This window comes from Python bivittatus, unplaced genomic scaffold (genome assembly GCF_059951505.1).
Source record: "Python bivittatus isolate LINGU-HERP-01145 unplaced genomic scaffold, Pbiv_v1 ctg000320_np1212, whole genome shotgun sequence".
Lineage (NCBI taxonomy): Eukaryota > Metazoa > Chordata > Lepidosauria > Squamata > Pythonidae > Python > Python bivittatus.
Genome location: NW_028277052.1, coordinates 14703609 through 14728617, shown reverse-complemented (window position 1 = coordinate 14728617; position 25009 = coordinate 14703609). Strand labels below are relative to the sequence as shown.

The 25009-nt window shown below is 41.0% G+C and overlaps 2 protein-coding genes across 6 annotated transcripts; one reads left to right on the top strand and one right to left on the bottom strand.

Moving 5' to 3' along the window:
* Window positions 1-178: 178 nt before the first annotated feature.
* Window positions 179-12534, bottom strand: BAG4 (BAG cochaperone 4). Of its 5 annotated transcripts, none has more exons than XR_015795857.1 (6): window positions 11965-12534; window positions 7387-7488; window positions 6401-6655; window positions 5223-5465; window positions 3281-3899; window positions 179-2803 (listed from the first exon to the last, which is right to left on the bottom strand). XR_015795857.1 is itself a non-coding variant. In XM_088139140.1 (6 exons), exons 2-6 carry the CDS (start codon window positions 7571-7573, stop codon window positions 3396-3398), a joined length of 1113 nt encoding a protein of 370 aa, XP_087995266.1. In that variant the 5' UTR covers window positions 7574-7965; window positions 11965-12086; the 3' UTR covers window positions 182-3395. The 5 variants fall into 5 exon arrangements, 4 of the variants coding, with proteins under 4 accessions (XP_087995266.1, XP_087995267.1, XP_007432909.1 ...); XM_088139140.1 differs by adding an exon at window positions 7565-7965 and having other exon boundaries at window positions 182-3899; window positions 11965-12086; XM_088139141.1 differs by lacking the exon at window positions 11965-12534 and adding exons at window positions 7565-7965; window positions 11601-11955 and having other exon boundaries at window positions 182-3899.
* Window positions 12535-14046: 1512 nt separating this feature from the next.
* Window positions 14047-23601, top strand: LSM1 (LSM1 homolog, mRNA degradation associated). The gene is made up of 4 exons (XM_088139142.1): window positions 14047-14311; window positions 15985-16053; window positions 21438-21553; window positions 23037-23601. Exons 1-4 carry the CDS (start codon window positions 14113-14115, stop codon window positions 23205-23207), a joined length of 555 nt encoding a protein of 184 aa, XP_087995268.1. The 5' UTR covers window positions 14047-14112; the 3' UTR covers window positions 23208-23601.
* The last annotated feature ends 1408 nt before the right edge of the window (window positions 23602-25009 follow it).

The following is a 25009-nucleotide window of genomic DNA, read 5'->3' as shown; positions in this document are numbered from 1 at the left end:
TGACCTATGCAGCTATTAAAACATTCTGAGCCTGTTTAGATCGTGAAGACAAAGGGCAGGATTTTTCAGAATTTAAAAACCCAAAGTATGCCATGTAGCAAATCCAGCAACAAAAGGGAAAAAAGAACATTTTAATCAAGTTCAGAAAGCAGTGAAGTAAATGAAACATTGGGGGTTTAGGGATTGAAATGAGTCATTGCTTGCACTTCAGTGCAACTCGCCACCTACCCAATACAAATGCTTTTTATGCTAAGCTTCTCAAAAAGCCTAAGTGATGTCAAATTACACAGTATCCTTTGTTTTGGTGAATATAATACATTTTACCTGAAAGGGCCAAAATATAAGAGCTGTCTGTTTTTAAAGTACTCTGATCATGAAATCTATGTAAATCTCATGTGGTGCTAATATGCATGAGGTATTTTAAATTCAAAACTTTCTCAGCCTTTTAAATCCATATCTGTCTGCAATCTTATATAAGGAATGAGACATCTGAGTGTTGCATGTAGCCTCCAGCCCTGTTTTGTGGCTCTCAGAGCATTAGACTGCACAGCCAAAATAATGTTGTACATATGCGATGGTACTTTCTTCCAAATGGGTTGCACTGTAAATTCTCAGATGTCCCCATTAGCTCCCCGAAAATAAAACAAGTCAATCTCAGAAATGATATTAGTTAAACTGCCAGCTGGCAGAGGGAATTTGTATGGACTGATCTTTGTTCCATCAAGAAAGAAAAGGGTGGAGACCATAAAGTACAACAATGAAAGAACAAGGAGTTTGTAATCAAGGTAATCGTTTCATTGAGCAAATTCCATACGACAGACACTGCATTTTGCTAGCTGAAACACTGAAGCACACCATGATAGTTATTAAGAATGGCAGTAATTGAGAATACATTGCCTTAAAAGTGGAAGATTTAAGATATGCATTCCACTTATCTCCAGCAAACACAAAGTGGGGAAGGAGGAGATCAGAAAGTATACCTTGACCTTGTTTAAATTTCTGAGCATTTCACATTAAATTGTTTGTTTAAAAACAAATGTGATTCATTTATTTTAAACATTAAGATGCAGAAAAATAGACTTTACAAGTTCATTCAAGACAGTTCATTCATTATTCTGCAGCAGAAAGATAAATGTGCACTTCCTTCACACAGTTGACTGTATTCAATTGCAAAGTGATCCAACATATAAAACATATAGTATTTATCTACCATCTCTACTGTTTTTGTCATGGTCAATATAAAGAGTTTTGAAAGTGAAAATCACTTTATTACTCCTTTCAGGTATATTTCTCCTTTTCTCAGAAAGCCCAAAGCTGCCTACATGGGGGCCTAATTTTATCCCAACAATGCTGTAAGGCAGTTAGGGCTGAAAGAGAATGCCAGGCTCAAAATCACCTGGTGAGATTCCTGTTCTTTATTTATATTTCAAATTTATCACCGCTCATCTCAGTACAGAGTGACTCTGAACTCTGTTCTTCCTGGTCCCACATTGTGGACATTTTAGTAAAACATACACCCAACCTAACATTGCAAACTTAAATCAATCACAATTCTATCATCTCTTATTTTTATACTGCTTTACCACTTCCTTTTTAAAGTATATCACATGAACGCCTCAGAGACTACTATGTAACTGATGCAAATAATCACAAAATGAAATTTAACTGAAGTTTCTTTGGATAAGTTGAGAACAAGAACAACCCAACTATAGCCAACACACAAATTAAATGAGGTATGTTTTTTGTTCTCCTTATGTAACAGAAAAGTTTTCCACATAAAACTGCTAAAACAGTAGTGACTCTTAAAGGAGTAAAAATATGAGAAACAGAACATGGATTTCTTATGAAGGTTTCTTTCCTACTGTGGGTGGAGAACTAAGCTGTATTCTTAAGAAAAGACATGGAGAACATGTGGTTTTCTTATCCAATAGTTTAAAGAATTGTTGCACAGTTAATTTGGTTGATCTGTTCTTGGAGCTTTATTCATTGCTGAGTTGTATTATCTTTATAGCATATTCCCATCCTGATTTTATAAAGTTTATGAACTCTTCAGATTTACAGCAGAAAAAGGCCATGCAACATTTTAAAACATAAACTACCAGCTAATATAAACAGAATGTTTGGGAGTTCATGGGACATATATGGCGACAAACAGCGTAAACTAGGCTCTTGAAATTTATGGAAGGAATGTTACAGCCAAGTCATATATTTTTCTTGCTACTGATATTCAGAGCACTGGGGCACAAGAAATCAGGAACTACAACACCATATTTAAGATGTGTTTTCTGTATCATTATATACAATCTTCTTTTATTTAAAGCAACTATACCCTGCTTTTCAGCCAGAAAAACTTCCAAAGTGGTTTACAAGTCTTACATATTGTATGGAGTTGTCACTCAGACACTTCTAACATCTATTTTATTATTTTAGTTATTTGACACAGTGCCCTTCTTTACAAACTCTTGCAATAAATGCATGTTTTAAAAGCTTAAAGGTGCTTTTCTTGCCTTTTTGAACCAGGGCCACACTGTGAGGAACTGAAGATTCATGGGAGTAGCCTTACTTGACCTCCACAGATACAGGAGCTGATTCTTCAGAATCAGCTATAACAGATTAAACCAGAATATGGGCAACTGTAACATATAAAGTGTATGTCACAACTAAACATTTATCACCAAACGTTCCTGGCCCCAAATCCTTTTAATCAGTTCATTAGTTGGAAGTGGCAGCAGTTCAAGCATCTTCTAGATTCCTTCTTCTTATCCCATCTTTTTTTTTTTTTTTAAAGGATTGTGGATTATACCTGCATAATAAGGGGTGGGGAGAAATAACATGAAAAATACATGGGTCTTGGTTGCCCTACTGATACATGGCTTATCAGCATGGTTGCACTTGAACATACTATATCGCAAAAGATGTTACACAATTTATCTGACAAGAAGGGAAGAATCTGTAAATAATGCACGGAAAGAGTCGCTAAAGAGCCTGAGGTCTTGGCTTTACTGGTGCTGCACTGCAACTTAAGATTTTTTTTTTCTACCTTGAAAATATAACAAGGAACTGTGATGCTCCAAGATCTCTTTTTTGAGATGTAAACACCAATACCAAAACATCCTCTGGCCCAGTGATTTTTATCCTGTGACTGGTAAAACCTTGGTAGCAAAACCCTTAAAATAACCAGGGCCAGCAATTTCATCCCTTCCTATTCATTGACTGGGAGAACCACCATACTAAACTAGACTCTAGATCGGACACCTTGGTTAAATCGCTTCAGACTTACCATGTTTGTTATTCTAAAGTCAAAATGTACATTCCCACTTATTGCTTTGGAGGTCAAGAGAAAAGCCAGAGACCTATAATAATTTCAGGACTGGATTTTAAGGCTGCCATTCACATTAAAGCCCTTTTCTTTCCAGTTCTTCCAGTGTAGCTTGGATTCTATGAACTGCCTCTTTCCTTGCCTGGCGCACATGGTCCTGGCCACCTGTCTCTACAGAGTCCAGTTCCAACAACTTCTTGGTCAGCATTTCTTCCAGTAACCAGTAGTCCTTGTCTGTCTTTTTACCTACAAATTCATCTACCTCTTCTTCCAACTGTTCAATTCCCTCCATAACTTGTGCAATCTTCTGTATTCCAGGCTGCACATTAGTTGGAGGCTGTACATTTATTTTAGAAGCTGATCCATTGTCAATCACAGAATTGTCAATCACAGATGGTTTCTTATGTACATTATCATACAGCTGGGGCTGTGCACTATACTGCACTTTGGGGTTGGAAGCAGATGGCTTAGTGTCAAGCTGTGCTGGCTTGTAGTCATTCATGGTCCCAGAAGGCAAATTATTGGCTTCAGGAAGATAACCATGTTGGTTAATTCCTTGATCCATTTGGCTATAAGAGTCCTAAAGCAGAAAAAAAGCAATTTCAACAACTCTGTCAATTCCATTTTCCCCCATCCTGTATCAAAAATGCTGTGAAAACAGATCCTTAGGTGGCCAATATTGCCAGCCTGCCTCTCTGCATATTTGTAAGATCTGCATGCTCAAGATTCAATGCAAAAAAAGGCTCTGCCACTGAAAGCCACTGGACAGGACCTGAACTTTGAACCTGTCAGAACGACATCACAATGAGCCATGATCCAATAGCCTGAAACCTAGGTGACCTCATAGGTTCCATGGCATAGTAAGCAGTTTCCCCCCCAAAAAAGAACATAAGAGCTCACTGGACTAAGCAGTTCCTTCCTCACATACATACAAAACTGTTAACTGTAAACAGCAATGAGATTGTAGTTGAACACGTAAACCTACCAGCTACTAGACTGATAGATTTAAATAAACTTCACCTTAACTCTATCTAGACCTTTACACTCCATATAGTTTCAATCATTCTTTTTACATTAATTTTCTATCGTACGTTAGCAAGTTTGTTAGTAAAGACTCAATCACTCTCAAAGTATGTATTTGTAAATTTTTAAATCACTTTCCTGTAATCAGTATCTGCTTGCTCAAAACTGTCTTAATTCTGTTCACCTGTGTTTCTTTATTTCAAGCTGGTGATACTTTGCTTATTTTAAATTAAGTAACTCAATCAAATCATTTATTTTGGCTGATTGTTAGTGTTTTCAAACAGTTTCAATTCTACCAGATTTCCATTTTTTTGAAAAAACCAAAGCTCTGTTTGTGTGTGTGTGTGTGTGTGTGTGTGTGGATGTGGATGGATGGATGGATAGCTATCTATCTGCTGGTCACTATCCCATATAGTACTTCCAACTGTCTTTTCTCATTTGTTTAGTTCTTCACAAATCAGCATTAGCAAAACCATAAGCATAACATACAATTATAGGCAAGGGCAACATTTATAGTTTAAACCAACAGAAGCTATGGTATTCCAAAGCCACAACCCTGAATTTTCAGTATATTCTTTAATACTTCGCATTAAAGGATGAGTAAGTATAGCTAAACTATGAACTGGAATTACGTCTTTCAGGGTTTTTAAACAAAACAGCTGTCCCCAAACAAGTGCTTATTAAACTGCAAGTAGCAAGCACCATTTTTAATATTTGAATTCTGCTCAAAGAGACTCAGAAAGGTACCATTCTAACAGGATTCTTCCTATGATATACCTGTAGAGCACAAATCCTAGAGCAGATGAAAAAAAGGGAATTCATGATCTTGAATTAATAATGCACCAGGGAGAGAGAGACCTTGTGTATTTCAAAAACATACCTTTGGATGGTTATTTGGAGGAAGTGGAGCAGACGCACCACTGCCAGACCAAGACTCTGCGATGTATTGATTCCCATGTCCTGCTGGGGCAGGAGGCCAACCATAGGGGGTCTGCATTCCATAAACTCCAGGGGTCTGCCAAGCTGCTTCTTGAAGTCCTGGCTGAGGAGGGGGTGGCCTCTGCTGTGGAATGCTATGATTGCAATCGCCATATGGATAGGGTGGGAGTGGAAAGCCTGGGGCCTGCAGGAAAAGGGGAACATGGAAACATTGTTCCTTTATTCACCCCAGGAAAGCCTGCTTGCTTGCTTATATATTTATTTATTATTAAATTTGTATGCCGCCCATCTCCCCAAACGGGAAGCAAACTGGCAAACAATGCAGCTCGCATAACAGCAGTGTTATACATGCCCCCCAGGGGCATTCAGAACTGTCCACACCACCGCATTTTGCACCAGCTGTAGCTTCCGGATACTCTTCAAGGGTATTACTTAACAAAACATTGAAGGCATTTCTAGTAGCAGTGCTTCTATGGCACTATTACTTTAATGCTTTAACGGAAAAAAACATTTCCATTATCTGTTCATGCTTCAAAAGCCCTGGCACTTTTCTGATGTGCGCATCTGATTCTGTTACATCCGGCATGGGTGTAATACAGCTGAGGGAGCAATGGTTTGCCCTCCCATTTCCTGATTCTCATGATCAGGACGTATGCCAGCACTTTATAGTAGATGCTTTTCAGCACCTTGTGTGTGTTCCTCTTCTCCCAGTATTCGAATACTCCCTTTTGATTCATTGTCTCTACATCTGTCACTTTAAAAGGAGAAAGAAGGGCAGCAGTTGAAACAGACAAACAGACTTTTGTCTGAAATAGATAAAATAGTGTATCAGTTTTCATATATTTTATTAAGTAAAAATAGGCAGGTGCTATTTCAGCACAGTAATTTAAAAAAAAAAAATGCCAACCCATGCCAGGATTATAGCTGTGCCACCTGTTGGAGGAGAAATGAGAGAGGATGTGGAAAGTCAAGGCAAAAGTGGTCCCAGTGGTGGTAGGAGCACTCAGGGCTGTGACTCCTAAGCGGGGAGAGTGGCTCCAACAGACCTCAGGAACAACATCAAAGCTGTGTGTGTCTGCACACACACAAATATATTGATGATTCATATCAGATATTTACCTGTGGAGGGGAGTATCCCGCTACCTGCCTCCTCACCATGGAACCTTCAGCTGGACAGTCTGGAGGGGGGTAATTCCAGTTTGATGCTGGGGATGGAGTTCTATATATGCTAGAAGACTCTGTGGAGTAAGTGGCAGGAGGATGCTCTGAAGAGTAGTATGTGTTTGATTGTGGGAGTGTGGGATATGGCGGCCTCGTCCCAGGAGCTGGATATGAAGGTCCATAGACACCATTTGTGTAGGAAGAATCAATTCCCTGAAAGAAAACACTGTCTGTAAAAAAGCTAAGAAGGAAACAAAAAGACCAGAACACATCCTCTCCAGCAGCCAACACCCAGATAAGCAAAGGTTAACACCAGGCAAGCTATCAAACAGAAAACAATACCCTAATCAAGGAACTACCAAGGAAAAAACCACACACCCACTAACGCTGGCAGGACACGCTACTGTATATGAACAGAGAGCAAACCCCACACTTGCTAGCACTGATGTTACCTAGTCAGGTAATGAAATGTCTGCAAGCAAACAAACATGCTCAGAGAACACCAAGGACTCCACAGCAGAATTAGCTGTTTGATTTATAATTGTTTGCTTGTTTCTGGTAACAATAAAGCAAAATGACCCAGTTGGCAAGATATTAAAATCACACTGATACTTATATATGAAAGAAGCTGATTAGCACAGAACAGGAAGTCTTATCAACAGTGATGACAGGCCAATAAATAATGTGAGACAGATTTTACAAACTGTCAGTGCTAAGATCCATATAGCTTCATGAGTTTTGCACTCACGTGGCACCTAAAGTTTTACACGGAATGGTGCTATTACATAGTAGAGACCCCCTGAAAAATTACATGTGGTACTACTTAATTTGATGTTTTTAAAATTTTGTTATTGAGATACTGCCTACTCTCAAACCAGAAGCCCAATGATTCTATAAGAAGCCATGTCCAGACAAAATGCAGTACGTTATTCCTATTACTCTACCTGGCCTTGAAGCTCTGGTCCAACAGGATATGGATTTGGATAGGAAGCTCTTGGAGATGAATTCCAGTACTGGGGGGCATACCCAGGATACGGAGGCTGTTCCTACAAGGAACGATAGTTAATTCCTGTAAGTGATTAACTCACACCTAGAATATTTCTAGAAGAGTTTGTTTCTCACTTGTTGCATACAAGCTGAAGGTCAGACCATCAACAGGAGGTTCGACAGAAGGTTGCTGCATCAGAGACAATCTTCTGGCAATCCATGGCAACCAAGCTATATTCAGCAGTCTGCTTGTAGCGACATGCTTTGTTTCTGTTCTAAGAAGATCCTCGTAGCAGAGGAGCCTCTGAAAAGTAATGATGTCCTTGGGCAGGGCTCAACTCCTGATGACTGTGTGGGAGTAGCTATACAGCTTTCTTGGCTACAGTACAGAAGTGGTTTGCCACTGGTTTCATCCAAGGTGTTTTTCAACTTCATAGAGCAGTCTACAGCCCTTGTGATCCCTGGCACAATTCCATCCAAGTTGAATGAGGCACAACTGAGCTCCGACAAAATCTGCTGGTGCTTTAGCAATGCTCCTGAACGCATAGATTGAGTGTGATTACATTTTAGCGAACACAGAACATTTTAAGAATACAACTATTTTAAGTGGTGACTGGCAGGTAGGCAAGGACTTCTTGTATATAATTGTATATAAGACTGATTCACAATCACTGGGCAAAAATAGTATAAATGTATTGTAAAATGGAAGTAAAACCTTCTAGTCTTCTCAAGGTCATACCAGGGCATGGAAAGAACAGGAGCTTACTTTTTCATGCAAGACCATGCTCTAATGTTATACATGAGCACAGCTATGATTAATAACAAATTTAGATTTTACCTGCAAAAATCACAAATCCTACATGGGGGGGGGGGAGGCAATCAGACACCAAGTGAATGAAGTAGAAAATAATATGAGAATTTACTACTGGACTCTGCAGTACTTCCAGTTTACATTTTTGAAATAAATGTTTTACAACATCTTAAAGCTTAGTTCATCTGTTGGGTGATTGTTACAATATACAGCAGAATCAGAAACTGTTGTGGTTTGGGGATTTGGTGCTGGTAAATGTCTAGATACTACATTCATGCAAGTATATTACAATAATCTGATAGCAGTTTTCTGGATCTGGAAATAGTGGCTATATCACTATGGTTTCTTCCAAGCAATGACTGGAAATCTGTAATCTTCAAATGTGGAGATACAAGCACAAATAAGGAACACATCAGAGTAACCAGTATGTATCCTAACAATACCTAAACACAAGCTTAAAAATGTTTAAGCATACCTTAAGTACAATAATCTCTCAGAAGACCTTAGACTAATATACAATTGAAACTAGAGACATTTCTTTTGAGATTGATGGATAAACAGTTGGAAAAAAAATGGAACTTTGTTTTTATATATGATAACAGCAGCAAGACTTTTATATGCATAGTGGAAGAATGGATGGTGAAATTGATGGAATGGGCTGTGATGGCAAAATTGACAGCTTTCATTAGAGAAAAAAACATTGATAAATTTTAATGCTGACTGAAACCCCTTTTAGACTTTTTGCGTGAAACAGAAAAAAATGAAATCATGATACATGGATCTGATGATTAGAGATAGTAGACAACGAAAAAAAAATGAAAGTTATTTTGTAAACTTAGAGTAAGAGCTTGAAGCAACTTTATACTTATAACTGTTGTAAAATAAAGTTGGAAGTCATTTTTCTTTTGTATTTCTTTTTCTTCTGCACTTTTGATCTTGTTTTTTTTTTCATTCTTTACCTCTCTTTTCTGCTTTCTATCTTAATTATTAGTTCTTGTTAGTTTTTATCTCTTTATTTTAAAAATCTAATAGTTATTTTTTATAAAGTACAATAATCTCAAATAATTTTATTTAAGATGCAAATAAGTCACTCATATCTTTGACTTTAGTCTGTTGTCAGTTATATAAGACTAAGTATGATGGTAAAAAAAAATAAGAGCGTAATGTTATCTGAAAGACCAAGCAAGTTATTGCTGCATAAACACTTGTGGAACTCAGTTTACTCTCATAAATGTTGAGAACCAGCCATATTTTTAGAAATGGAAGTGCAAGATGCTGCAAGAAATATCAAGAATTTATATAAGTACCATACTGCTTTCCTCAAGGAAAACATTTTCAGTTCCTATTAATATCCATGTTTCTTTAACCAATATAATTTCCAGTGGGCCTTCTTATCCTTTATTTTAGGAGACTCCTTAATGAATCTTTTAAATTAGATATTTTGTATTGGAAATCTTTAACCATTAGTAGTAGAAAGATTAAAATCTTCAGGACCTATTTCACTAAACCAGCATGTTGTTGTTGTTAAATGCTGATTGAGCTATTAATTTAAGTGGCATCAAAACACAATTTGAAATCATTGTTTTTACATCTTCAACTTCTGCAGATATTTGTGGTGTGCTAAAGATAACATTGGTAAACCTATGTTATGTTTAATTTAACAATTACCTGGGGAACATCTTGCCTTTCACACTTACAGACTCACTATTTACTGAACTGTCACCAGCAGTGACTAACTAAAGGGTAGGCTTTATCTTAAATCTCTCTTCAGCAATCAAACTAATTGAAAGCCTTGCCTGATATTCTCATTCACAGCCTATCAAACTCTCCAAGAATTTATAGAATGTAGGTATAAGTAGTCTCGCATTTGTCCTCAGTGTGGTTTAGCTGGAATCCTTAGGCACACATATTTAATTATTTCTTAAAATTCCAGAGACTAAAATGTTTTCCAAGTACAGGAAGTTAATAAAACAAAATATCATGTCATTTTAAAACACATTAAAGTTACTTCCATTCCAATATTAAAATAAGGTGTCAAGAATTATAGTAATAATATTGTATTATTCTAATAAACAATGACTAGCTTCATTAACTAAATGAAATCTGAACTAAAGCTTAAGGCTGCCTCATCTCTAGTTGTCTGAATTTTGTAGGCATATGCCTCCTCCACAAAGTCATTTACTTGCATGAGTTTGCCAAGCTAAAAATGCAACATTATATTTCACATTTAAGTGCAAAAAGGTGGCTCCTTTTTAATGTTTTGTATTGTTCTACTTCTATTATTTGAGATCATCACATGAATATCTACATGTGTATGAAAAGGTTAAGAATTAATGAGTGCAATATTGCTAAAAATCATACACAATCTTGTAAGAATTTCACATACAAAGAGATTCCACTGCAAATGTTTTCATACTAGCTCCTCTCCTCCACTACAACCATCCACAGTAGTACAAGAACTAATCTCACAAATAGCAATTCAGATCATACTCTTGCTTGAAGAATTTTCTAGGTGTTAGGGTATATTAGACAACTGTTCACAGTTTAGACTTAGGATTTATTTGGTACTCAATCAGAATCTTTATCACCCAATCATTAAAGCATTATTTAAATGCTTTATTTTTACAAACCCAACTTTTAAGCTGGGAGAAGGCTAATGTACAGTTAGCTTACTGTACATTAGCCTTCTCCCAGCTTAAAAGTTGGGTTTGTAAAAGAAAGATGCTGTACTGAAGCAAATGCTTTTAGCTTAAAGCATTTGCTTCAATACAGCATCTTTCTTTTAAACAGTTCCACCATTAACTACTTTTTGAAGACCTGCTAGTTTGCACCTGCTTCAATATTTTAAAAACTATATAACAAGTTCAAAAAAAGAAAACAACCACACTAAAAAGCAGCTAAGAGCCAGCTAATTCTACCCCAAGCTTTGAAAATAAGCACCATTTGCATGTAACATAACCATCAATGGAAGGACCCTCTCAGAATACAAAATATTAAGACCACTATGTCAAATAAGACTTCCTCAGAACCTATCTTCTTGACACAGCATTGTTAGAGAGCCTGGAGCATTTTACTGTACAAAGTCCTAAAAGAAAAGACTAAACAAAACAGACTTGTACACAGGGCAGTTTTTCCCCCGATTTATGCACCAGTGCCTTCCCCATTTTCCTCTAAACATAGAATGCATTAGCCAGCAGTCTCAAATTTAGGAAAGCACCACCACAAACCACTTCCTGAACCTCTGGGCTCCATTTTTCAAGAATCAAAGTCTGCAGGATTTTCTGGGAGGCAGGGAGGGGGGAGACAAGGAGGAAAAACTCTAGAAAGGAGCAAGTGGAAGATATTTCATACAGGACTTACCATATCTTAACTTCTAACCAATCCAACGTTTTTCTCCCCTCTTTTTCTTAGCTGAGCCAAGGAAAGGTTTTATTTTGGTTCAGCTCCAGCATGCGTGTACTTGGTGTGGAAGGAGGAATGCATCAGCCAGAGTTAGCTAAACAATCATTTTTAAAAAGGGGGGGGGGAATAACGAGGAGGCCAAACTGGACTGGCTTCCTCTCACTTCCTTCTCAAAGTAGACGCAACAGACTAGGAGCACGTGGCAGCACTTCACGGGGGGAGGGAGGAGGAGAGGAGAGCAGACGGTGGCCCGAGGGGGCCAATTACATCACACAGCGTTAATAACTGGGGAGGTAAAATAGAGTACGGATTGGGCCGTTACCTGGGAGCCGCCCTGAGCCGCTCTCTGCGCACTGCCGCGGTGCTGGGCACACCTAAACGGTGCCGTGCCCCATGGTGGTGGGGGAGGCTCCGGCTCAGGCCGAACTCGTTCCACTTCCGTTCCGCGTAATCTTCTTAACGCCGCCGCCATTATAGATTCTTAATTCTTAGCCTTTATTTCCCCCTCGTAAAGCAGTGCGCCTGCGCACCCAGCAACCAATCACAAATATCAACCCGCCTCTTCGGCTTCGATTGGCTATTTACGATATTCCCGGATGTGGGGAGAGCTATACGGTTTTGTTAAGGTAATAGAGGCTACAGCTGACGTCAATAAGCGAGGACCGCTCCCGAACGTCACCGCGAAAAATATCCAATCAGCGAACTGGATTAGGAAAAACTTTGCATTAACTCTTAAACCGCCGGCGAGAAGAATTCGTGTTTTATTTAGTGCCCGGCTGAGAAATTCGCCTCCATTTTTTTCTCCTGTCACTTGTCATTCATTTCGTTGTCGTTTCATTGTGCTATTATAGTTTTTTGCTTGTAATTGTTTTTTATATATTCTTTTTCGTTGTTGTGCACAAGAGTCACTTTGTGTGAGATAGGCAGCTGTATAAATACGATAAATAAATAAATACATTTCAGAGAGTAGAATTTGCTTTCTAACTTTATTTCGAAAAGATCAACATTGTCGTGGGGGGAGTTTAGTTTCTTCTACAAGTTTAGTAACAAGGTGGTCCCTAGATTGGAGGTCAAATGGAGAGTCCCCATCAAAAAAAGATTGAAAAACTGAGGATGGGGCAGAAATGAAATGAAATAATATTGCCCAGATTGCATAATTGTCCACACACTTGGTAGAAAACTTTGAAAGGGATTTTATATCCAGGAATATTTTAAATTATTATCTTTTAAACAGGTTTAAAATATGTATTATTTGTCTGTACGTATTAAGGAAACTCAGCAATGGTGTTCGGTTAACCCAGTTCAGAATGGTATTTGAACCCATCTTGACTGCTACACATATATCTGGAGGAAAGCAGGTTAGGGAAAGCTGCATTTTCAATCAAAATCTTCTTAGTCTTAATAAAGTTAACAACGATAAATATAGGACAAAGGGCATGCAAATCTTTCAGGATGCTTTTTCCCCTTCTCCGACCTTATCCTAAAATAAGTAGCATACATACACAGAATATAATAGAATTTAAAATAGAACAGAGCCAGTTTGGTGTAGTAGTTAAGGCATCAGGCTACTGGGAGAACATGAGTACTAGTCCCGGCTTAGGCACAAAGCCAGCTAGTGACCTTGGGCCAGCCCCTCTCTCTCAGTCCTAGGAAGAACTCAGTGGCAAGCCACTTCTAAAATCTTGCCAAGAAAACCGCAGGGACTAGTCCAGGCAGTTGCCAGGAGTCAAAAACTAGAATAAGACCAAAAGGGTAAAATGAATGTGCAATTAAAACCCAAGGTCACCCAGTGATCTTCAGGCCGAGTTAAGATCCAGCAAGCTTACCAATACAGTACATCACGATTCCGGGGCTGGGGTCACAGCGCCTTCAGTGATGGTTGACTGAACAAACTGCATCAGCTGGACTCCCACAGGCTTCAGACCACCTTAGGGCAGGGTTCCCACCACGCACCCAGGGAGCCGTTGCACGTGGTTTGCGGGTCCCGCTGCGGCCCAGCGCAACTCCTCCTGGGGCCAGGGGCTCATAGCCACGGAGGGGCTCCGTCGTTCTTAACATCTGCTGTTCTTCCTTCGCCTTTGAGATTTCTTTTTTTTTTTAATTTTTAAAAAATAATCATTTTTTTATGTTTTATAGTTTTGTTGTACGCCGCCCAGAGCCGCTCTGCGTGGGATGGGCAGTTGTATAAATGGGATGAGCAAACCCAGGAGGACACCAGCCACCCTAAACGGAGACGCGCAGCTGCTGATGGGGCCCGCCGCGCGCAGCCCTCCATCCATCCATCCATCCATCCATCCCGAACGGGTCGTGCAGACTCCCCGCGGCAAGCGGGCGCCCCCGAGCCCTTCCCACTCCCCCTTGGCTTGCGCGCCAGCCACCCGGGCGGGGCCCTTCCGCGCCCTCCGCCCTTCCCGCGCCGCCTACTTAAGGGCCGCGGCCGGCGGCGCCAGGCGCTCTCCCGGGAACGTCCATGCGCACCAGCCCGCCGGGCACGGGCCCCCTTCTGTCTCCCCGCCCCGCCGGAGCTTGTGCTTCCGGACCGGGCGGGGAGCGGCCGAGGGGAGGTTCCGCTTCTCCGAGGGCCGATGCGGGCGGCGGAGCTTCCGCTGCGTCCGGCGGAAAAATGAATTACATGCCGGGCACGGCCAGCCTCATCCAGGACATCGACAGTGAGTAGCGCGCGGGGCGCCGCGGCTCGGGGCAGCGTCCCTCGCGCTGGCCGGGGGCTGCGGGCGGGCGGTCTCCCCTCCTCCTGCTGCTGCTGCTGCCCCCCGTCCGCCTCTCGGGTCTTGAACCCGTCCCCTTGCGGCTCGCTCCTCGAGACAAAGCCGCCTGTCCTCTGGAACGGCCCCGCTGGAAGGGCGCCGCTGCCCCGCGAGCACGCTGGCGTGCGTGCCAGGGGCGGGCTGGGGACAGGCCACCGGTATTAGAGTGGGGGGGAAGGGGCGCCACCCCCCTTCCCCAAAAGAGGGGCGTGGAGCGCGGCGTTCCTTCGGCGTCGCCAATGAGGACCGGCGGCCGGCGAGCGCTCCGAGCCGCGCTCCGCAGTAGGGCTGCTCTGCCTGGTTTGGAGCGCGGAGGGCGGATCCGTTGGCGCTGCCGTCCCGGTTTCCCTCGCTCTCCGCCTTGGAAATGGCTTGGGAAGGCTGCCGCTTGCCTTGCCGTGGCTCTGAGCAAGTTGGTGCAGCCGTGGTGAATGGGATGAGCTACGCTTTTTTTTTTTTACATTTTTTTTATCCTGCCTTTCTTATGTTATAACTAATTCAAGGTGGCAACATACCTTATATCCTTCCTCCTCCTGTTTTCCCCACAACAACCACCTTGTGAGGTGAGTCGGGCTGAGAGAGGGGGACTGGCCCAAGGTCGCCCGGCCGGCTTTCATGCCCAAGGCAGGACTAGAACTGCCATCTCCTGGTTTCACGCCTGGTGCCTTCACCGCTACGCCAACCTGGCCCTCTCTTCCCATCTCAACATCTACACTTGGCTGGGTTTCCACAGTGCCCTAAGCTGTAACCCATGGTTTTAAAGTCATCACTGAATTTGCACAAAAGCGGAGGGATTGAAGCCTAAACTTTCTTCCTACCTTGGTGAATGGTTAGCATGAAGTCCAAGTTTTTTGTAGAAATCGGCGCTGTTCGCAGGAGACACTGAAACATCAACCGGGCAACCATATTTTACAGTAGTCTGATGTGTTGCATGATGGCTTCCTTTAGTGATATGTTTGTTGATGGATTTTAAAAAGCAGCATAACAGGTAGACATTTATCCTTCCAGTTCTGGTCAAAAATAACAGCATTTTTAGATATTTCTTGCATAATAACCTGAGCCACAAAATAGCTGACTACATTTTTAGACTAGCATGTTGTGTATATGGAGTCCATAGGGTGAGTTTATGCTTCGCTGTAGCGAAGGAGCCCAGAACATTGAGTTGAGTAAACCATAGCTTACGATGTGTTATAAGCACAAAATATGGCAGACTGGCAACGCCAGTTTAGAATGGGTAAACTGGAGGGTTGTGAGTTAGCCAACAGAGAGATCGAGGGAGGAAAATCAAATCCAAACAATGAAAATTAAATCCAAATAGTGAAGCTAAAAGTGCCTCTCTCCATTTCACAGTGAATCTGATCATTCTTTATTATTTCAGATAGAAAACGTAGGTGGTAAGCATTTCTATAGAAACAAAACAGGGCTACTGGAAAACAACAAAGAGAAGTATTGATATATTTGGGGGAGCTCCAAGGCTTATAGACTTTCAAAACTGTAAAAAGCTGATTCAACCCTCCAAAAGACCTGATTTTTATAAATTATTCTAATATGACTTTTATCTTTTTTCCCCGCCCCAGAGAAACACTTGGTCCTCCTTCGAGATGGCAGAACGCTGATTGGATATTTACGCAGCATTGATCAGTTTGGTATGCCACCCTAATCTTGCCATTTATGTACTCCTTTATTGTCCTTTGTACAGCTCGTATTTGGCCGTAGCCAGGAGTTCAGAGAAAGAAAAAATACTGAGGGAGGAATGGGGAGAAGGAAAAATGTAGCCTTTCATTCTGAACTTAATAGCACTTATTACTGACAGAGTTTCACTATTTAGAGCCAGTTTGGTGTAGTGGTTAAGGCATCAGGCTACTAGGAGACCAGGAATTCTAGTCCTACCTTAGATGCAAAGCCAGCTGGGTGACCTTGGGCCAGTCCCTCTCTCTTAGCCCTAGGAAGCAGGCAATGGCAAACCACTTCCAAAAACCTTGCCAAGAAAACTGCAGGGACTTGTCTAGGCAGTCACCAGGAGTCAAAACTGACTCAAAGGGACCGGGGGGGGGGGGGGAATATATATATATTCATATTCTCAAGTTGGAGAAGACATTCAGTCTTCTCCAGCTTGACAACTCTCAGAATTCCCAGCTATAGTCCAGTGCTGGGTGAAAATTCTAGGAGCTGGGGTCTCAACGGAACTGGAGATAGCTATATTATGGAGAATAGCAGAGCAGTTTTAATTACCCACAGTGCTCCTGAAGTAGCATCATTAGGGCTTTGTGAGAAATTTAAACTCTGGGTAGTTCCAGCCTTCCACTGCTGTCAGCTAGACTGAATATGGGCTGCTGAGAAGGACACTTTGGATAATGGGTCCAGGTGCTCTCAAACTTTTGAGTTGGCCCTGCTTTCCAAACTATATTTGGGGGGCCTGCTTGCAACTAGCTTGTATCCTGCAAAGAAAACCTCAAAACGTATTTGATACACATTCCAACTTTGTACTCTAGTGGGCATTCAAGGCAACTGGTAACATGGAAAAACAAAACAAAAATGGAAAAAGTTAAACATATCAGCTAAGATTAATACTGAACTTGATTCTAAAATCAATTAACCTGAAAACGTCTTGTTAATATAAATTGATGAGCATCAGGCAATGGAGGGGTGGCTGAGCTTGAGAAATTGGAAAGGGTTAGAAATCTGTCTTGCTGTCCACTGACTTTTCACACTCAGAAGCTTACAACTTCCCTTTAGGAAATGTCAAGGAGTCTCCTGGATTAAAATCAAGATAAATGAATGGACTCTTAGGATCCCTTGAATATAGATTTCTACCTGATGAATGTGAACTGAAAATCTTTCTCCCTCAAGAGCTGTATGCCTTTCTTCTCCCACTGTGAGATTAGTCTCTAGCCTGGAGAAGAGACCTAACTCTGCCATCTTCTTGGCCTTCAGAAGTGTTTTCTAACTGACTTACAAGGTTATTTACTTATATATTATGTGTTGGTTAGATTTACAGTCTGCTTTTGCTGCAGCAGTTCAAAGCTGTGTACATGGAACTCATTCCTCATATCCTCCTTCCTCCACAATAACAACCTTGTAGAATTTTGGGCCACAGCCTCTGGGAAGAAGCTATAGTTCAGGAAGTCCTCCCAGCATCTCCCAAGTTTAGTTTTGATATATCCTGTTCTGAATGATCAGATGACCAGAAAGATCTGTCAGAAATCTTAGTAGCCAATACTGATTGACATAGCACTCGGTTAGTGTGATCTGGGGGAAGATAACTTCCTTCCAATAGTCTTTTTGGACCAGTGGAGAACACCCCAAAATCATACTACTGGAACTCAGCAACAAATAACATTTTTGGCATGCTCTCTTTTCAAAAGTGATTGTCAGAGGCAGTCCTCTCCCATTTCAACCTTTAAAATCCCTACCTGGCCTGAAATTGTGCTACTGAAGTTCAGCCATTTTGCCATGGAATTTGGGTAGCGTGATTTTCAACTGTTATTCAGGCTTTAAGTATGAGAATACATGAAAGCAAATGTAGAAGTTCAGTTTGCTGTTGAACTCTGCTGAACCACTAGAGGGTACCAAATGCCACAGAAGATCAAAACCTAGGCATGCATGCAATTGGGTCTACTGTAGAGAGCTTCGCTTGAATTTGGACAATCTCATTTTAAGAATCGTAAAAATAGTTTCTTTTCTGTTCTTAGAAGTACACTATTATTGGGTTGTTTACTGAGCTTGTTTCTCTTCTTGCAGATGTTTTACATCTACAAGAATAAAAACAGACTCAGAATACCAAGAACTTAACAATTCGTTCCAGAGCTACATGTCGTCCCCATTATCGTATGCAGTTATTTTAGAGTTCAGGCTAGTTCTGGTATATTAAGGATTGGACAAAAATAACAAGAGCCAGGATAGACCCAACTCTCAGATTTAGTTCAAAAGTCTGTATTCTTTGGCAGATGCCTAATAGGCCCTTGTCATTCTTTTCCTCTGTTTTTGATTTTTCTTTCCAGTGTAGCAGAAAGTTGGAAAGAGATTGTATAAAGAGACTTGGGACTCTGTCCATTTGTCTTTAAGTAGGATAATTGTCTAACTGAGTAGAATGGGACCAAATTTGGTAAAGGGTGAGAAATTGGTAAAAGAAATACTAGGTTTGAAAATGGGCCAGAACAAACAGGGGGGTGCAGAGGAAAAAGACCTCCAGGGTATCACTGTGATGTTGGTCAATGGTTAGAATGTTTTCTACTGGACCCTTCTAAGCTGCGCTGGACGTATGACTCAAAGCAGAGCATCTGTAGCTCCTCCTGGTGCTTTCCCACAAATGCAATGCAAGCAAAAACCCACATAGAGATGCAACACACATTACTTTGTTACACAGAAGAAAATGTAGATGCCTCCTATGGACACTGCTGGTATTGGTATTGGAAAGAAATTCAGAAGCTGTGCTCTGTATTTTCTTTCATTTATAGGGAGTTGTGATCTTGGCTGTTGACCGGAGCGATAGAACTGAAAGAGTATATTGTGCCCATTGTCCTGGAATGAGAATAAGCAGTGGTGTTTGTATATTTCTGTAGCATGAGGTTAATGATATCTGGTATACGGTCGTGGAGCAGAAATCTAAAAGGTTCATTTCTCCCCAGATAGTTCCTGTTGAATTATTAAATAACGCTTGTCTGCAGATAATCACATTGTACTAGTGGTTGGTTCAGGCATACCATAATGGTTGTATTTGACCACCTCCTTACAAATAAACCTACAAATAATTGGAAGCCTGTATTGACATGCTGTGGTTTGGATTTAAAGTTGAAGTGTTTTGAGGTAGGCACTCGTGGCACATCTGTTGGGATCTCCTTAAAGAAGCTGCATTTTTTTCCCTGGGCTTGCACAGTAGCTGGGCAATCCCAGAAAATTGCACAAGTTAAGGAGGCAGTGACACGTATCCTCTGAAGCACCTTGTTTCACCCTTTCACTGTCTTCTTAACTCAAATGCATATTTTCATGGCATCACATTGTATGAGCCCAGAGAAAGGTACAGCTGCTTTCAGGAAGTGCCAACAGTTATGATATGCATATCCACTCCACTCTGAAGCATCTTTTGGGCTTCAGATCCAATATGTATGATATAGCTTGGATTTTTTTTGAACAATGCCTAGCATTCTGCAATTTCGTGCTGACCACAGAGGAGGACAAGGTTGGGTCCAGCCCTGCACCCAACCTGGAAGCTGAAGACACTGATTTGTTAGTAGGTTAGTAAATGCTTTAAGTAAGCTGAAAGAAGAGGGAGGGGAAACATTCTGTTATCAGCCTGTTACTCACCTGTATGGAAATCCTGGTCATCTTTGGGTTCCAGATGAGTTACATAAAGGGTAGATCTGTGTAACATGCCAGACTGAGTTTGGATTTGCATATCTCTGTGCAGAGTAGACTTCCTCTTGGAAAAATAAGGGATGTCCCCTGAGGTTGTGATTTTGCTATGCATGTGAAATACCAGGAAAAGGCCACTGCTCAGTGAGAAAGCAAAGAGACTTCTAGTGCACTGTCTTTTGCAAATATAGGTAGTCCTCATTTAGCAACCACAATTGGGACCCGCAACTTGGTTGTTAAGTGAAGTGGTTTATAAACCACCATTATATTTATGATCTTACATCTGCTTTCTTTTGTTTACAGACCTGTGAAGGTCATAAAGTTACTTTTTCATCCCGGTCATAACTGCGAACAGTTGCTAAATGAGGCAGTCGCTAAATGAGTACTACCTGTAGTGCACACCTCCCAATAGCACATCTTTCTAAATGAACCAGTCTTTGCTAAGGGCTCATTTGGAAATGGCCAGTTTTACTTTTATGATCCTATTGTCTCCTGATCACCAAGCTGGGAAGCTTTTGTAAACAGGCTTGTTTTTACCTTTAGAAAATAGTGGGGTGGTGTTCTCAGATCACTGAAATTGATTGCTGGAGGTATATATTCTTGGGTTCACACATGGTGCTAAGCCAGAATGTTGATTCTGGTTTACCATGGAATGTCACTCCAGCCATTTTGTTCTATAAAGCATTATTTATGTCTTAGAGTGTTGTATGAACTGTGGATTATTTAACAAATGGTAGTTAAGTGAACTATGATTTAGAGCAATGTGCAAACACAGTCACTAGCTAGTCATTCCTGAGCTGTTGACTGGCATTTCTTTGTTTTCAGGACACTTGGATGGATGGATGGATGGATGGATGGATGGATGGATGGATGGATGGATAAAACCTTTCCTGTCTAGAACTGTTTACCCCAAAGTTAGGGTTCTTTTTTAGCCCTGTTATTGGAGAGGTGAAGACTTGAGGTGGTCCTTTCTGCCTCCAAGGCATGCGTTCTGTTCTTGAGTTTGGATCCTTGAAAACTCATGAGTAATGCAATTTAAGTTACATATATGACAATGATATGTCTTTTGGGTACATACCAAAAGCAAGATGAAATGCCATTATATTTGCAAAAAGAACTGTGAAGGACATCTAAGAAGAGGGTTGTGTGGTATAATAGTTAGAATGTTTGACAACAAGGAATATCCATTATCAAATCCCCATCCAGCTGTGAAGGTCAGTTACTCAGTGATCTTCAATTGGCTAGCTGCTTACTTTCAGTGTAACCCATCTCACCGGGCTGTTATGTGAATGAAATAAGGTGAAGATTCACTTCTTGCATCTTGGAAGAAAAGCAGGAGGTAACATAAATAGGAATAGTGTGTCCAATGCTAATCAACAAGCAGAAAATATTTGCCAGTTGGTAGTATTGGGTTACCTCCTTACTCACCTGTGTGGAAATCCTGGTCATCTTTGGCTTCCAGATGAGTTACATAAGGGGTAGATCTGTGTAACATGCCAGACTGAGTTTGGATTTGCATATCTCTGTGCAGAGTAGACTTCCTCTTGGAATATTTGCAAAACACAGTGGCACAGAAACACCAAGTTGGACGGTTGCAGACTGTATATTCCTTTACAAGCAGCCACACATTTCAGTACTGTTTCCATCTCTGTTCCCTTCCTTCTCTCTCAACCTGCAGCAAATTTGGTTTTACACCAAACAGTGGAGCGCATTCATGTGGGAAAAAAATATGGTGACATCCCTCGTGGCATCTTCGTAGTGAGAGGCGAGAATGTTGTACTCCTGGGAGAAATTGTAAGTCAGCAACTTACTTTTTTTAAATAGTGTGGACTTCTGTGTGCCTCTTTGGGACATGGTGTCCTGTGGACATGTCAGAGTAGATCTTCTCTTCTACAGAAATGGCCCATCTCAGAGAATTCAGTGCTAGAGGTGTTGGTAACCCGCATGCAATGTCTTTTATTAAAGTTCAAAGCAGATGTGCTACACCCTTAAAGTATCATTTGGAACCTTTAAATCATCCTGATGTCTCCCTGAAATGAGCTAAGAATTTTCAACCCCTCCCATCCCACAAGGTCACCTTCATGCTCATCGTAATCCTCCAAGGCCAAAATCATGCAAAAAAAATGAAGTGCAGCCACTGAGCAATTTGCAGTTGGCCATCCATGAGTTTGATGGATCTGTATCCTTATCAGCAAAGCAGCTTAGTTGGACACTAACCTCAGGCAGTGGAATTATCCACTCTTCCTTTCTTGCCTCTGGGCTAAACCCAAGCATTCATGAATTTAGGAATAGATAAGCTAGTCTAACCTTCCCCATCCTTGCCAGATCTGTTGCACTTCTTGAAGTTTTCCATTGGCTGGTGGATTCTGAGAGTTGAAGTCCAACTCCTCTGGGTCAGTGTTAACAATGGCTTTATAACTGTGTTTTAATTTGTACTGTTTTAGATTTTGAATAGCTACCTTGCAGCTGCCTGCTTTATACCTTGTTTTCATTTTGCATTTCATTTGTTTTTATTATATATGTTTTTATTCAAATTGTAATTTTTTAGTAGGTCTTATGGTAAACTGCCCAGAGAACTTTGCTACTGGGCAGTTTAAATAAATAAATATGCATTCCAAATCCACTCAGTCTCATTTCTGCATTAATATGCAGTCAGGTTCAGTATCCATCATTCAGCTCTTCTTACCAGGAACACCTTACATCTGCTTTTACAAATACAATGACACTTTCTGTACAATTATGGATAAATTTGGTTTTTCGTGGTTCCAGCCTAGCAAACTTTATGCTTTAAAACATTAAACTTTTGGAAGCTATAGAGCTAAATTATCATTTGTTAGTGATACGTTACTTCTTGTATTAAAGACATATCAAGCATGAAAATTAGAAGAATCTTAGCCACTATTTGGACCAGCCTTCCCAACCTGGTGACTTACAGATGTGTTGGAAACCATAACTCAAGTGTTCTTAATTGATATTAGCTGACCTGAATGGGGATTACAGGCATTATAGGTCGATCTATCTGGAGGCCCAAGATTGGAGAAGGATTTTGATTTTTTAGGAGCTTCTTATATTTCTTTATTATAGCATAAAAAATTATCTTTGGTGCATTACTTTCTAACTGAGAATTCTGTTTGATAATGTGGAGTAGGACAAAGAGGCGCCGGACGTACCTGTATGAATTCACAGTGTTTGTGTTTTTGTGTCTCAAAGGGAGGAAGTTGCTGTATCCTTCCAGTTTCCAGCCCCAAAATATTGTTTGACTCTTTTTGTATTGCAGGATCTAGAAAAAGAAAGTGACACCCCTTTGCAGCAAGTATCAATAGAGGAGATCTTGGAAGTTCAACGGGTAGAGCAGCAAGCTAAGCAAGAATCAGAGAAGTTAAAAATGCAAGCGCTGAAGGAGCGAGGCCTCTCCATCCCAAGGGCTGATACGCTAGATGAATACTAAGTGTTCGCTTGAACTGTCTCCCCAAATTGAAGATATTGCGTACTGAAGTGCCCAAGTGATGGACAACTGTTTTTTTTTTATTATTATTGTTATTTTGGATTTTTCCCCCAAGCGCAGAAAACAGTCTAATCATCATGACGTACACTGTCGTTCCTCCTGTTTCGCAAAATCATTATTTCTGAAGACATCAGGAATGCTGATATTTTCATATAATCCAGCATGATCGGGCATCTGTAAAAGAGAATGCTGGTTTAGGACAACATTTCTTTTATCTTTTTTTTTTTTTTTATACAGTGATGACTTCTGGAAGAAGTGGGGAAGTAACACACTCTAACCTGTAAATAAAAAGTGATTCTGAGCACTGCTATGGCCAAGGCGGAAGCTCTACTGAGAATTTGCCTCTCCTCTTTCTAGTCACCAGTGCCTCTAGGGCCACACAGAAATTACCGGAGAGCACTTTTGTCTTGTGGAGACTTTAAGAGCCTCAAATAGGATGGAGAAGGTTTGACAGGAGCAGCTGAGTTGTTCTTCTCTGTGGAGTTCTTGGTGCTCTCTGAGCTTGGTGGTTTGCTTGCAGGTGTTTCATTACCCAACTAGGTAACATCATTGATGATGCTGAAATGTCTGCAAGCAAACCACCAAGCTCAGAGAGCAACAAGAATTCCAGAGTTAAATGCTGAGCTACAGATCTTTTCTCTTGCTCTGGTCTACTAAGATTTAACAGATGTAACCATAGGCAACCATAAAACAGCCATCTACCAGAAAGCAAGAAGTAAGATGGTTTCCTGCTATCTCTTCTAGTCCCCAAGAACGATCCCTATTAATTCACCTTTCCTTGGTGTTATTTTCTGGGCAACTGAGCTCACTTTCAAACAAAGAGAGGCTTCTGTTGCTTCCCTTGCTGCATCGTAAGAAGGCCCAGGAGCCCAGAGGCATTTTGTAAATAAAGGTAAATACTAGAAGTTGGCACATCACAGCAGGCCAGCTTCTCATTTGCTTTAAAGGAATGTAAAATGTCACCTGGGCCAGAGACCACAGCAAGAACAAAAAATCAACTTTATGTGATAAAATTGACACCTCCCCTTGCAGTCTGTCCCTTGATGCAGCAAGTAATGTCTGCTTGGGAGTTGTGGTTTTCAGTTTCTGAATAACAGTCCAAATTAATTTGCAGGAGTAGCCTGAGAATGAATAAGGTCCTGAGGATGCAAACTGCATTGTTCTCCTTAAGCAGTGCTCAAGCTGTGACCTACGTGGCAACTATTGATAGCAAAGGGCCTTTTGGGGTTGGGGAGTGGGAAAAAAAACTACCTCTCTTTACAGATGGTTTATGCTCCCCAAGCAGCGGGCTTGTAATGCTCTATGCTTGTCTTTCAGGGCATCTGTTTAATTTAGCGTATGCATGCTTGCCTTGAGTGCCCTCTGGATGGAACAGGAAGAGATAAATGAATAATATATGAGCTGCCAGTGCTGAGTTCTGCCTACTTCTGCTTGTGATAGTTACAAACATGCATCCTCAGGTTAAAAAAAGAAAAACCACAGGGTGAAGTCAAGCAGCCTGGGAACTTCTGATTCTGACTTGGTGTGTGTAGAAGAGATTCCCTACAGCTACAGACCTAGAGCTGCTGTTTTAACCTATAGGTCAGTGTTGTCCAAACTTGGCCACTTTAAGATGAGTAGACTTCAACTCCCAGAATTCCCCAGCCAGCATGGCTGGCTAGGGAATTCTGGGAGTTGAAGTCCACTCATCTTAAAGTGGCCAAGTTTGGACAACACTGACCTATAGGGTAGCTATAGATTTATTT